Consider the following 15,216-nt stretch of genomic DNA (forward strand, 5'->3'; position numbering starts at 1 on the left):
CTAGAAAAACCTGGTTTCCATTCTGTGTTCCGGTTCTACATAGATCTTTAATATATGAGATTGGATTGCTAGTTCTTTTTTATCAGTATATGCGTTACTGCTTGTAACTTGGACACAACTCTAGACATAAACTCTGTGTTGACTTACATATGCTCAAATCCCAGCTCCTAACACATAGAAACCAGCATTGCACTGGTACTCTTTTCAGCAGTGCAAAGGATTCATGCCAGCTCACTGCAGAGGTGTCATTTTTAATTACACCTCTACAGTTCTTCTGTTGCATCAGACATAACATACTAGGAAAAGTGGACAGGAATGAATGAGAACCCTAATTACTAACTGAAAAAAGGCAGATATTAATCAAAGTTACATGTGAAGCTCTGCACTGATATTTTCCCAAGGAAACTCCACCATTCTACCAGGACATGGAAAGCCAGACAGTACAGCCCTCATTTTCCTGGCCAAAGAGTATAGTGTCAGCCATGACCAAACCTAAGAAAATCAGAACAAATTGCAGAAGGATACTGCAATGCCACTCATCTTATTTCAGTCCATTGATTATAATTTGACTTATAGGCTGTTCTAGCCTGAAATTTGGTTACCTTGATACGCATTTGCTGTTAGAAACAGGTCTTCAGTGGCAAGCACAGCAGCAAACAAGCATTATTTAAAAGACTTGGTATCTTAGGTTTCTAAGTAACAGGTTTTCCCAAATCAACGTTTTCCTTCATCATACCTTAATAGATAGTTACATTGCTCCTCCTAGGATAGAGGTCAAACTCCTGTTTAGACTGAAGGACAGAATACATCATTACTGCTACAGCCCTGTAACACAGTTCTTTTTTTTTTTTTTTCTCTCTTCTTTTTTGAACTGGTGTTTTGTGAAAGAAGCAAATAAAGAAAGACTCATTAAAAAATTTCTCTTTGGGGTTATAGTAGCAACTAAGAAATACTGCTTTTGGTGAATATAAGCCAGTCTTTTAAAAAGGACAGTGGTCTTCTCCACTTTGTCCCCTTCCCAGCAGACGTGTGCTGAGATAGTTAAAACATGCTCAAAGTTACAGCAATACGTTTTTCTGCCTAGACGCTCGTCAGTCACAAGAAGAGATGAAGATGAGTAAGAGCATTGCCTGATCCAGAACTGATCTAGTATATGAAAAGAGAAAGCTTTATACACAATTAATTTGTACACTGCTGCATAAGCATCATCTCTTTCCGCTAGGTATAATGCACCTTTGGAACGAGAGGCACGTGGCGAAACATCCTGGGAACTTTGGGATCCATGTCGGCTGTGTTACACCATAAGATCTGGGAGCAGGTCTAAGCTGCATGCTCTCTTCCCGTGATCCCTAATGGAGGAATCTATATCCATAATGCATGTTTCTTAGCTGGTTTGTGATGAGTTCAGCACTCCTGCCACAGGAAGGTCCCTCATATCTTTTCATACCAAGCTTGCACATTGAAAATCTCACATTCTTCGTGTCTTACATCACTCATACAAACGGCGTCATCACTGCAGAGGAGTGGCGCAGTCCCTGGATAGCTGCATAAGGACCCTGCTGGAAATAATGGTGGTACCTGGGCATATGGAAGGAAGGGAAAGTGGGGCCACTACCTTGCATAGAGCTGGCTATAGCAGAGGGTGTGAGAGGCATTCCCAGGCGGCTGTATGGAGGCAGAGATCCTTGGATTGGATGAGGAATGGGTGTAGCTATGGATGCAGTGCTGGTACCCAGGGCACTCAAAGACTGTGGATGCTGAAATCCAGGGAAACTGGTTGAGGAGGATACCCAGGAACTGAGGGACAGGTTGTCTGATGTTGTAAATGCTGACCCTGCAAGCAAAGAGAAATAATGCCTGATGCTTCATTCTTCAGGCAACATGCAAAGCTGATAACATAGCAAAAAGGGAGAAAAAGAGCCTTTCACAGCAAGGCAGATTTTAATGACAAGTTGTCATGGGAAGTACTTCTCTCTCCTTTTGTATTTCTTTATATTATTATTTGCCATTTGTTGTTCTTTATCACATATTCAGATTTCCATTTTAAGAAGTTGGTTTCACTGGCTTGAGCAGTAAAATCAGTTTTGCAATTGGACATCTTCGGTATTAAACACTGAAGAACTTTGTAATGCTGACTCTACACACTGAAGCAGCCACTCTGATGTGGAATCTCACTGCATTACAACCCTGTTTTGAAGACATGCTTTAGCTTTTTACATCACATCCTCAATAGAACTGTTTAGGGTTTTCTCCTCAAATTTTAGTTTGGCAAAAAATGCAGAAGAATGCAATTTGCACTACAAGTTTCCCCCTTCCTTTTATTTTATCCCAGTGGAACCTGTCCGTACAGCATCTTTTCACTCAACCTGACTTTTCCAAAATACAGAAAACAAAAGCCCTAAAATGTCAAAGCATTTGTTATTTTTCCTACTGAATACAGTGCTCTGGGAAACAACACTAATGCTAAATCCTACTAGGAGATGGGGGGGGGGGGGGGGTGTGTGTCAGTGAAATGCACAAAAGTATTAAGAACTGGCTCTCAGGGTAATTATTACTTTTGATCAAATGGGAGCAGTGTTTCTTTGGTGTTTTCTGAATCTGAAAAGTTCCAAAAGTTATTTTCACAAATTTTCTATCTCTTGAAAATACTTTTCCTCTGAAGTTTGCGGAATCATTAAAAAGGAAAAATGTTTACAACTAATGACTTATTTTATATATTAACTTATTAACTGTAAATTTGGGGGAAAACAATAATTTGTTTGGTTAATTACATGGCTGTTGTTAGATCATAATGTGACAGTGTTGCCCTTCACCTCTGCAGTTCCTCTATGCATCTGCTCATCATCAGATGCCTGGTTTCTAGAAATGGGAATACATAAAATCCTATAAATAAACTCTTTTGATTTCTATTCAAACAATAATTCAGCTCATGTCCCTTCTATATTTTCTTTCTTGTCCAATTTTGTCCATTGAGAAAATGTTTCTTACTGTAAGAAATAAATTTACTGGCAAGGATATTTGGCGAAATTTAACTTCAATTCTGTATTGCAAAACATTCTGAGACAACACATTTTACAACAGGTATTAGTTTCATAAATCTGGTTCTAGAGGATAGGTTCATCCAGGTTGTGAAAAGAAAATATACAGAGACAGCTATCTGTTAACGTAGACTTACTGGAATGACACATACGAACCAACTGTGGTCATATACTCGAAACAAAACTGTAAGCAAACAGCAGCAGAAAAGCAAAAACGGAAAATGATTTGTTTAAACTCATAAACTTCTTTAGGGCTATATTCTCAAATCAGAAAGAGAGCTACTCATGATTAATTCCTCCCCTGCTTAACAAAACAAATAAAATGGCCCAGTAAAGAGCAATTATGTTGATTCAGCAGTGGAAATAGACTTGAACCAAACCCTGTCCCTACCGCTGAACCAGATCCAAAATGCTGGGAAGTTAGGATCCAGAGCCAAATTATAAGGTTAACACTTTACTCACAGACCAGAGCAAATCAGGGAATATCTCAGCATTATTGCACTACGGGGGAAGCAGGATGGAAATCTGGATTTGCCTGGAAGGTTTACATTTGGCTCTGTTCCTGGTGGCTACTATGAAACCTGTGTGTGGATGCTGGAGTGCAGGCACCCAGACACTATGCATTAAAGAGTTTTAATTGGATTTATATATTTCATATCTGTTAATTCCTTTGGAAATAGACTTCCTGTGATAAATACGCTACTGAAGGCTAGCTATTTCCATCTTTGGATGGCTGAAATTGGCTGAGCTGAGAATGCTTTAGGTGGGTGCTGAACTAAATAGAAATAAATAGCAGGGGTAAACTTCCTTTGTTCCACACAGAATAAAGTATGTGATTCTTTCTGTGAGTGATCATGAAATGATTAGAGAAATAAAACAGGCTGAGAGAGCTGGGCTTGTTCAGCCTAGAGAAGAGAAGGCTACAGGGAAACCTTAGAGTACCTCCCAGTGCCTAAAGGAGGCTTATAAAGAAAGATGGGGACAAACTTTTAATAGGGCCTGTAGCAAAAGGACAAGGGGTAATGGTGTGAAACTAAAAGAGGAAAGATTAAGACTACATATAAGGAAGAAAGTATTTGCAATAAGGGTGGTGAGGCTCTGGCACAGGTTGCCCAGGGAAGCTGTGGCTGCCCCATCCCTGGCGGTGTTCAAGGCCAGGTTGGATGGGGCTTGGAGCAACCTGGTGTCCTTGCTCATTGCAGGAGGGATGGACAAGATGACTTTTCGACCAAAACTATGGTATTATTTGCATGAGGAACATACATAAGTTCCTTTCTTCCTCCAACTGCAGTGGTCTCTAATTGCAGCTTAGTAATACAAAAAGTCTCTCATGCCATGTTTGCCAGCACCAACGAAATGTGCTTTAGTAATTCTGAGGCTGCTGAGGCCTCAGAGAGCTTCTAACACATAGGACCCAGCAGTGTGTATATATTTGGCTGTCATACATATGAAAGGACTTCCCTCAACTTTGCAAGCAGGGTAGTTTTAAAATGCAACAGAAGAAATTAAAATGGCTGTGGAGTTTCTATAAGATCATTATTTCTATTATATCTTGGAGGACTTTTCCTTAGTTAAGTACACCAGACCTAAACAGAGAGTGAAGGTAGTAAGTACCAGTTGCTTATCTGCAAGAGCAGTATGTTTTACCCTCTGCATTCCTCTGGTTGCCCAGAACAATCACTTCCTATGATAGCATATGGCTCCCAGATTAGAAAAAAATGGGTTGCCACAGCTCATCATCTTCCTCACTTACTCATTTGCCATATTGCAAGCAAATGCAGAACCATACCCTGTAAGATCAACTGTTATAAACTATTCTTTCCTCCTATGACACCTTTCTAGGCATTCTCTTCAGTAGAGAGGCTTTAATGGCAAGCTCTCATACCGAGGTTCAACTTGTTCACTTTGTCACTTACAAAGGAGGGTATCATAACAGGGAGAAACTTAATTCTTGGAGAGAAGGTGCCTTGCTCTGAGCACTTCTGGCAAAGCGAAAATTTAACACTGTCTTTAACAATGACTGGCCTAGGATCAAAGGTGACGTGAAGCGAGGTAATCCCCCAGGAGGATGTGAAAGGATGGCATCATACCAGCTGAGGAGTTGCTCCAGAAACTCTGCAATGTAAGGGACTGCTCTTAGAACAGACGTGTATGAACAAGGCCACCTAATCACGGCTTGTTGAAAAGCAACTCATGGTTAAAAATAAGTGTTTCCTCTGCACAAGTCAAAGAGCTTATGACCAGAAATAATGCTCTTATCTTAGCAACACTGTATGAAGTTAGAGGACAAGACAAGGGCACTGCCGGTTGGAAGGCAGATGGAACTGCTTTACCTCAAGTGGCTGTTGCACATCAGGCAGGTCACAAAGTCAACATGCAAAGTATAATGCAACACAAGTTTATGCTAGTGATCCCACAAGATGGGTTTGAGATTTATTTCCAGTGGCAAATAATGACAAATGCAATTTGTCCAGCAAGTATCCCCACAAAGAGCAACTGTCTTGCTAAAGTAGACAAACCATTTGATAAAGCATTTGAGCTAAATTGCCTCAGCAGGAAGGGCACCTTTTAGAGACCAAGAGATAACAACGAAACATCAATTTTCCAGGGAGCTATGGACTTTTATTCCTGTAGAGGCAAAGCAGGTTAACCACAGGCTGGTTGAAGATGGTCATAACTAAGTCCTCTGTTGCTGGAGAGGCAACAAATGGCGTATCTACATGGTACTTTACAAAGGGTGCTGAGCCCCAGATAGTAAGTCCTGCCAAGGGACAGGGAGTGTTAGCTTGCTTTCAGCACTATGGTAATGATGTTGGCTGTTTTTCAGCCTTCTTGAAGAGGAAGCAGAGATAGTTCTCTTCTGATGGCAAAGACTGTATGAGACATCTCAAGATGCTTCCTGAGCTAACCACCCACACTAGTACCATGGGCATATAAAATGTCCAGAAAAGCCGTGAGGTAACAGGTATTCTCTTTATAGGACTTCGAGGCAGAGAGGCGCACCAGAGAAATGCTTCAGAGCACCACAGTGCTGATTGTGGTTCTACTTTTCCAAACCATAAATAGGTCACCATGGTTTACCTCATGAGCACATTTTCCTACCTCTGCCTTGTGTTGCCTGGCTGTCATCTCCAAGATCATCCTCTCCTCCATAGGTTCGAATGGGGGATCGGGCATAGGAATGCTTTTGGATAAGGCTCTCCACACTTTCTCTGTGAAAGGAAACGACCTATTGTATCAAAAACATCCTAAAACAGCCTCTTGATTTGTTAGGTTAAATACAATGAACATGCTGCCTTTTCCCTGCCCAGATCACAGCTTTCTCACACAGACTCTCCAAAATTACTTAACAGAAGGGTTACCTCTTAGCTCTGGAAATGCTAAACTTGGCTTGTGGTGTTTTAACATTGCTGATCACCTCTTACCTGCGTGGTCCTGCTTCTTCAGCAAAGTTGAGAGACCTTCCTATTGCATTTCCTGTATTCAGCCTCATATAGTGGATGTAAGACCAGCAGTCTTCACAGATTTGAACAAACAAGACCTAGGGTTATTTGTGATGAGTGATCATTCTGGGTTCAAAGAGACACCTGTGGTCTAGCACCTTTCAAACAGGCTTTCACGTCGCACATGACCACCTCATGTGGTGCTCCCCCATTTATCTGAAATCAGGCAAGAGGTAGATGAATCCAGAGACAGCTCAGCTCTAACTATACTCTCTCAGCATCAGAGTGAGGCCAGTTCAGAACAGGAAGTCCACAGATACTACTGATCTCTTGCCATGTCTATTCTGGGAGGTTAGATGTGCTTTCCAGGCCCCTGCCTCACTGGTGGCACACAGCACTGAAGTCACCCAAACAATTTTTAAATAGAAGGAAGGCATATCTGCACGATAAGCCATAGCAGTTTGTAAGGAAGGTCCAACTTTACACGTTCCCTGTGCATTTCCATGTAAGTAGGTGGCATTATACCAAAGAAGAATAAGACCTAGGCACAATTCCAAAAGGGCTTTGAACTTCTGTTCCCATTTAAGAAATCTAGGTAGCAATAGCTGTTTAAATCTGTTTTGTCTGACTTTACCATTTGGCCATTCCTACTTGCCCTTCACTTGGAGAGTGTAGCTGTTTCAGAAATTCCAAGGAAAACCATTTTCCAAGTAACACAATACATCACAGTGGCACGTGTTTTCCTTTCCTACAGAAAGCCCATTATGGTCATTTTGTCCTTGGTCTCTCACTGGCATCATTACTTATGCTGGTCTCCTCCGAAAAAAAAAAAAAATAATGAAGGGATCTTATCAAAGTGATTTACTTGTGTCAGGATTGGAAGTGGACTGAAAGCAATGGCGGATCCTACATCGAGGATGAGATAATGGGATTACTGCCTTTTAAGTGATTGAAAACAGTAGGCATATCGGGGCTATCTCGAAGAAGATTTTACGAAGAAAAAGACAGATGGCATTGTTTACAGTATGTGCTGAAGGCCCCTTCAAACTCCCTTCTTTGCTAAAGCAGAATGTGAAACGCAAGGAATTTTCCATCACCAAAAAAAACTCTCTCAGATGAGCACAGAATAACCAAATAATGAATTAGCCAGTGTCGTCTGAGTGATTTAGGTACCAGTCTGTAACCATACTCATAACCAAAGTATTACTAATCATTAATGGTCTGAAAAATAGATGGGATTCAACTGATTGATTGTCTGAATTGTCTCTATTGACTTTATTTCTAGTAAAGGTCTGCTTGTAATGACAGACATTACAGCACGTAACAATATCCTGATGCAACAGAAACAATGCAGGCTCTAGTTTTAGTGCAGTGGGCCAATTTCATCTCTAAAACATTGGATCCAATGGTGGTTTGGGGATAAACTCACCCCAATAAATTTACGTTTGAATTACCTACAGGGATTTAAAGCTAAATCAAATGCCCACAATTATTGCAGACTAAATTCTTTCCAGATGGGTTTTTATGCTAGACAGAGAACTCTATTATTCTATATGGTTGTCTTCTTTTAAAGGAAAAAGAGAAGTGACTTCTTAGTGAACTCTGAATCTGCAAAGTTTGAAACCAGGGAACTGTGTAGTAAGTTTGTTTATTTATTTTTAAAGCTGTAACATTGCAGGTAGTTTGCTAAAGGTTTTAGAAGATTAGTCTTACTCATTGGCACAAGAAGCAAAGGTTTTTATGGCAGAGGGAACAGTCTAAGGAGGAAACTTGAATCAGGGAAAGCAATGAATTTCACAAAAGCTATTTCGTTTGTGCTGCTGGGATTTGATACTCAAAAGCACGTATGCTGAACTTGCCTGACGTGGTGGTTTATGCTCGAATCACAACACACCCACTAATGTTTCATTTTAGAGCTTGAGGCTGTGATTCACATGATGAGCACAGTGCGTTGAGGTTCACACCAGAATGTAGGCACCTGTCCCCCAAAGCCTTCAGGTGGACATTCTTTCCACGTACAACACATGCTGCATGTATATAAACCTCCAAACAGACCTACAAGATTCAAAAGGCTGAGTAGGAAAACACCTAAGTGTGCAAAAGGACAGAAGTTAAAACAAGTAGTGGTGAATTTTCTCCACTCATATATATCTCTGAGTTATCCTACCGAGCAGTGTTTATTCCACCTAGAAAAACAAGAGCTGAAGTTGCACTCCACCCCTCCCTCACCCCCCCATCCTGGACAAGTGACCTAAATTAAAAGATTACCTTCCCTTTGTGTTTCAAACGAAAGGGATTTCATTTGAAAAAAAAATGCCTCTGCACCCCACTCAAATATTTCCTGCCCATAGAACACCACCTAAAGATCAAGTCTTCTTGGAGAAGAAAGGGGTTGCAACTCATCTGATCAATGGTTATGTGGAGTTTCTCCACATAGGTTGGAAAGAGGAGGCCAACCTCCACCACCCTTTAAAGACAGGTGATTTAGGACTTTCTTGAAAGTAGATGTGTGGGAAGAAGCAAAGCTTTAACAATGAGAATTAAGTACCCATGGAATCTAGTTTAAAAAGCAGGAACAAAGCTGACAATCTGGAGCACAGGTTCCTGCTTATACCCTCATTTCAACCAGGGCCTAAAGGACTTAAATCAAAATCTTCCTGAAAATTCCCTTTATGGAAGTGTGAACTGTTCAGGGTATCCAGAATATAGAGGGATAAAATACATTTTTTAAAGTCCCAAAATATTATACTGCTACTACTACTAAGAGGAAAAGACATTAAACTTCTGGCTTTATAGTTCTGTATGCAGCATCTTCAGATATCTCAATGCAGCTCAAAGGATTTATGGAAATAATTTTATAAGTTACTGAACAGTAAACCAGTAATTGACATTTTATGATTCTGCTCAATAATAATAATAATTTAGCAAGTGAAGACTATGGAGGAGTTGGGTTTTTTTAAAGCTTTCCATTAGTATTTTTCAGAGCTTATCCACTCTAAACTGGCTGAAGACTTCCAGTTACTCAATGCTCAACTTCTGTTACTCAGTTTGTGATCAGACACTTACTATCTAATACTTGGACCTAGCAATTTTTACCTTTTTAAGTATGTTAGAATGCCCTAGTTTCTTCTGCTAGCAATAAATTAGCAATAAACCATGTTTTGAGAGATCACAAGCTGCCAGCTGGATAAAGGAAAGATGTCTTCTTTCTGTCAAAGTCTTTTGTATGATCTACCAACAAGTTGCAGTCTTCCAGACTGCACTTCAACTCACAGGTATCTTGTAAATACCCAGAGGAGGGGAGAAACACACACATAGGCATAATATATTACTATGATTAAGCTGTGCTACGGGTATAACTGGATAATAGTAGCAGATGACAGGCTGGAGAAGAGCAAGTTAGAGGCTGAAACTCCTTGAGAAAAAGAAGGAACCATATGCCAAATGGCATGGAAAACGCTAAGCTCATATTGTCTACTGCACCCAAGGGAAGATCCTGAGGCAAGACAAATGGGAGGAGAGATGATAGGGAAAAGCAGCTCAGGCTTATCGTGGTTATCTGCATCCCGACACACCTTGAGCCCAGCCCTGTCAATAAATCTCTGCTTATTATGGATGAAGCACTTCTCTCCTTCATACAAGAAATAAAGCAGTGAATTTGGAACCAGAAATTGAAGGGAGTGAAGGGCTGGGAGTATTTATCAGTTAGCAAGGTTTTGAGATGCACAGGGAGCATCTTGCCATTCTGCAGGCCATTCAGGCAACTGATTCCAAAACTAAACTTCTAGCTAGAGATGCTTTATGTCTTGCAGCTACAAGCTGAGTCTTTGGCCATGTTTAGTTAACAGCGCCCTATACCTACAGAGTAGTCTCAGAGGATCAAAAGTAGATAGGAAAATCCTGATGTAGCTGACAAATGATTCACTCTTTGCAGACTAAACCCACGATCTTGCCATGCATATGCACTGGGAGATGGCAGAAAACAGAGCTGACTTGGGAAGCATCTGAGGAGTGAGGCCCTGTGTGAGGGTGCTCACTTCCTTTTTCTGTCAACCCAGATTACATAGAATCTCTCAGGAGATGGTGAAGTCCCAGATTACCCTGAGCGGGATCTTTAATCAAGATGAAAGAACAGTGCTTCTTTGTAGCAGGAACCAGGCATCTCTCTGATGCTTCTTTGTGTAATTTCTTCTGCTCCTTTTGCTGTTGCTCTGCTTCTGCTGTGCATTCAGCAGCAGCCTGATGGTCACTACGATCCTGATTGTGAAGAGTATGACCATGAGCCCTGCTGATACGGAAGAGGGCTCACCTGGCCACAGTGCACTGTCAACACTGGTGCTGCTACATGCCTGCATGCACCTGAAGCTGTGGATTTTCCTGGATTTGGCAGAGAGCTTACCCAAGGGATAGAGACAGGAAGCCTACTGCCTCCTTTTGGGACTAGAAGGCTTGAGGCAATATATTTGGGTTTGGCAGAAGGTGTTAGAAAAGCTAATCCAGAACTAGCTTGCCGGAGCCAGGCCTGGATTAGTATTCATCTTAGATCTGTACCATGGCTCCAAAGAGGATAGAGTTGATGGAATAGGCAGCCACCCATTCCACTGGGAGCCAGGTTCAGACTCCCTTGAAGACAATGCAAAGGAGCCAGACTGCGGTGAAAAGGAGCAGGTAGCAGAGCCAGGGACTCTGAGTTCATATCTCCTGCAGAAGTTACTGTCTCAGGCATTGGAACAAGAACAATTGGAATTGGAACAAGTTCCAATTTCAGGGCAGATTTGAGTGACCTGTCAGTGTTTTCTGCTTTTGCCCTCACTACCCATGTGCTAGGTAACCAAAGAGGTGAGGATAGCCTCACCCCGTTCCTGGTGTGATGGGGTTTGCTGTTTTGCCCTTTGCTTTACAAGAAAAAAGGCAATGTTAATAATAATAATAAAAAAAAAGGCAGAGGGAAAAATGATAAAATATTGAAACTGACAACCATGTTTTGCTTGGCCATTCAGTCCAACACAAAGAAAAATACAGAACAGGATATAAAGGGTATGAATTATCAGTTTGCAGCCTGAATGAGTTCTTTAGTTCTGCATTTCAAAGGTTTCCTTTTTTTGTAGCTGCCAGTTAGTATGTTTGGAAGAAAGCCCAGATAACAGAAGACATCAGAAGTGAGGTGAGGTGAAGACAGACGGAATAAATGGGCTGAGAAGGCACAAAAATAAACTTGTCGGAAGTGGCACTGTAGTAGAAAGTTGTTTTTTTTTTTTAAGGAAAAAGATGATTACTTTGCCCAGGACACAATTACTAAAAACAAGTCTGTAAAAAAACCCTACACCAACAAAAACACAAACCCAAATGGGGAAAAAATGGAATATAAAAACCAACACTGCAGGAGGAACAAATACATTTCCATAACAGCAGCTGAGAGCGAACAACAACAACTGTTCAGACACCACTCAGCCTTCATGCTCCTGTTGCTTTTAGGTGCTGTTTTACACAGGCACTAACATACAGAGGTATTAATTTGCTGTATATTGTTGCTCTTGTAGGTGAATATTACAGGCTGACCATAGAAACCTAATTCAGCTCTGACATGGTATGGACCAAATCCTCAACCAGAACGGACTAGCTTGTTTCCACTGCTTAGACTGAAACTGAACCAGTTCTGACCAGGAAGAACCAGGGTCTCTCAGACTACATTGGCTTACATGGCCTAAAAGCTAATACAGAGCCATCAAACACTTTCACAAAGTCAAAACTATTGTGTTGGATGGATGTAATACAGTGTAGTGGAAGGTGTCCCTGCCTGTGGCAGGGGTTTGGAACTGGGTGATCTTTAAGGTCCCTTCCAACACTAACCAGTCTGTGATTGTAAAAAAGTGAAACAATAACTAAATCATAAGAAAATCTAGGGTTTGACGATTGCAGGAGAAAGAACAAATACATCTCCAAAGTGGTGTTTGCTGGCAGCCTCAAATAATCATCTGGCTACTGATGGCAGTGGAGGAAGAGCTGCAATATGCATGGAGGTTATGTAGCCTGGCTGAAGCCATTACTTGGTAAAAGTAATGACACTTAGGAGGAAGGATCATGATGTTATCAAATATAGCCACCCTGCTTCTCCCAGCTGCAAATAAAAATGAGGAAAACAGCTTTCTTTATACAGGGAATTAAAACAAACAAACACAAAGATAAAATTACATTTCTGTGACTTGGAAACCATGGGTCTGGTCTGACATCATGCCCTCCCCTTATGCACGTATGACACCTGCATGAGGCGAGTGGAAAACAGTAGCAAAATAGAGCTTTTTTTATATCATCATTTTGCACAAATAAAAGGGATAAATAACAGAATGCCTACGTGGAAAATGCAGCTGGAGGCTGGAGTGGATAAGCACATCTGGAATGGCACCAGGTACCAGGCATTTAGGCACTGTAGTCCCTGGTGTTTCTCTAAATTCAGGATTTCACTTTGTCTTCCAACCTAAGTGTTGGAGATGGTCTCCCATGGCCAGTTGCTGAAATTCACAGACTGAGAAGTAGCTGGAGGTAAAAGATCAACTGGGGAGTTTGACTTGCTGGAGAGCTATGACAAAGCCCTACTTAATCATGGACATGGGAGTAGGTCATAGAGAGTTAAGTATTTCTGGCTGTTGGTAGGGGGCTTTTAAGAGTCAGAGAACTTGTTCTAGACCAGCAGTATGCAATGAGAATGGAGAGAAAGGCAGCTCAGAGAGAGGATGGAAGAGGAGACCACTGTGGACAGTGCATCATTAAGCACACGGCTTTGAGAGTTACTTCAGCAGGGCAATGCCCATACCTGGATATTAACATTGGTTTCACTTACAGCCTTGTAAACCAGTACAATGTATTTCCACATCTCAGACATGAAGTTCCTCAGGGGAGAATTCAGAATCTGATTACCATGCAAATCCAGCTGGGATGCTGGGATGCAGCTCTCTTACTTCTTCATCCCCCAATCCTTCCTTTTTCTGCCTAAAAATTACTTAGGTGTCCACATTGCCTCTTGAAGTATGTATCTACTCCCAGAAGTATTATTGGTCTTGCGCAGTTCGGTATACTCACTTAGCTCTCTATAGTTACAAGTCCACACCCTGACTTGCCTATCACATACTGGATCAAACAGAAGCAATGCTCAGATCATAGAGTCATAGAATCATAGAATCGTTAGGGTTGGAAAGGACCTTAAGATCATCAAGTTCCAACCCCCCTGCCATGGGCAGGGACACCTTATGCTAAATCATATCACCCAAGGCCTCGTCCAGCCTGGTCTTGAACACTGCCAGGGATGGAGCATTCACAACCTCCCTGGGCAACCTATTCCAGTGCCTCACCACCCTAACAGGAAAGAATTTCCTTCTTATATCCAATCTAAACTTCCCCTGTTTCAGTTTTAACCCGTTACCCCTTGTCCTGTCACTACAGTCTCTAATGAAGAGTCCCCCTCCAGCACCCCTACAGGCCCCCTTCAGATACTGGAAGGCTGCTATGAGGTCTCCACACAGCTTTCTCTTCTCCAGGCTGAACAGCCCCAACTTTCTCAGCCTGTCTTCATACAGGAGGTGCTGCAGTCCCCTGATCATCCTCGTGGCCCTTCTCTGGACTTGTTCCAACAGTTCCATGTCCTTTTTATGTTGAGGACACCAGAACTGCACACAATATTCCAGATGAGGTCTCACGAGAGCATGTTTGTGATCTGTCAGTTCTTGTTTGATCATTATTTTACAATTCAGTAGTTCTGTTCACTCACGCTCTTTCTGTGGTCACCTTTTTCCTTGGATTGTTTGCATGACATTAAATCACAGTGGTTTTATTTATCTATTTATTTTTAAAAGGCTAATTCTTCACAACAGCTCAAAAGATATGTTCAGGCTTGAGATAGAAAGTAACCCATTGGGTTCTGATTTTGCGTCCTTTTATGGCTTTGGCAGTCCTTTCTTAAGCAGAAGCATAAAGATATTCCCTTAAAACTCATCTCCAAGGTGAATTGCTCATTCTAACACCTACATTAATCCTTTTAACAAAGGCTACCATTAAAAAAGATCACACTCACCCACAATATTGCATTTAGCATCCAATAGTCAACACCAGCGTATGATAGGCTTCACATTCTGACAATTGCTGCTAAATGCTCAGTTTTTCCAATAACAACCACAGTGAGAGCCTTTTTGTAATAGAGGAAATGTAAATACCATGTGAAAAGATCAAAAGGTGAATCAGCTACTTATCTAAATCACAGTAGCCCCAGATAAAGTCTGCCCCATTGCCATAAATAGATTACCACAAGTAAAAAATGGAAAGACTTGATTATGGAAGGAATTTCACATCCTACTGAAAATCTGATATATACCAAACTTACCAAAGATGTTTTCAATGCTTAAAAGCTTTGCATATATAGCTATGAGTACAAAGAAACCATTGTAAGGTATATAGCCAGGAACAAAACAAAATAGAAGCATTTCAGCTCCTTTGATGTTGCTACCTCCTCTACCATTTTGTGAATTTCACTATCTTTACATATATTATTTTAACTCCAACACATACAATGCAAACAAATTTAATCCTAAATGCATTTTCAGCTTGGGTTTCCTACTTAAGGATCGTAAATCTAGAATGGGAAGCCTGAAGTCGTTAAAGTCACATATTTATAAAATCATATTCAATTAGGTTAAAAAAGTGCAATTTCTGTCATCATGTCATAAAAAGATGTGTTTTTCTCTCAG

General features: G+C 41.1%; 1 protein-coding gene across 2 annotated transcripts in view; it reads right to left on the reverse strand.

Annotated features, from left to right (window-relative positions):
• Positions 1 to 541: 541 nt before the first annotated feature.
• TBX20 (T-box transcription factor 20) overlaps positions 542 to 15,216 on the reverse strand; it is a 35,492-nt gene continuing 20,817 nt past the window's right edge. The window contains exons 7-8 of one of the 2 annotated variants that reach the window (XM_062625528.1): positions 6,141 to 6,250; positions 542 to 1,834 (exon numbers count right to left, since the gene is read on the reverse strand). In XM_062625528.1, coding sequence (XP_062481512.1) covers positions 1,494 to 1,834; positions 6,141 to 6,250 — 451 coding nt within the window. In that variant the 3' untranslated portion in view covers positions 542 to 1,493. Of the gene's footprint in view, positions 1,835 to 5,436; positions 5,667 to 6,140; positions 6,251 to 15,216 lie in introns of those variants that run through there. The other variant, XM_062625529.1, reaches the window with a different exon arrangement.

Source organism: Pezoporus occidentalis, unplaced genomic scaffold, assembly GCF_034315485.1.
Source record: "Pezoporus occidentalis ecotype Australia unplaced genomic scaffold, CSIRO_AGI_Poc_V1 ctg28, whole genome shotgun sequence".
NCBI classification, from domain to species: Eukaryota; Metazoa; Chordata; class Aves; order Psittaciformes; family Psittacidae; genus Pezoporus; species Pezoporus occidentalis.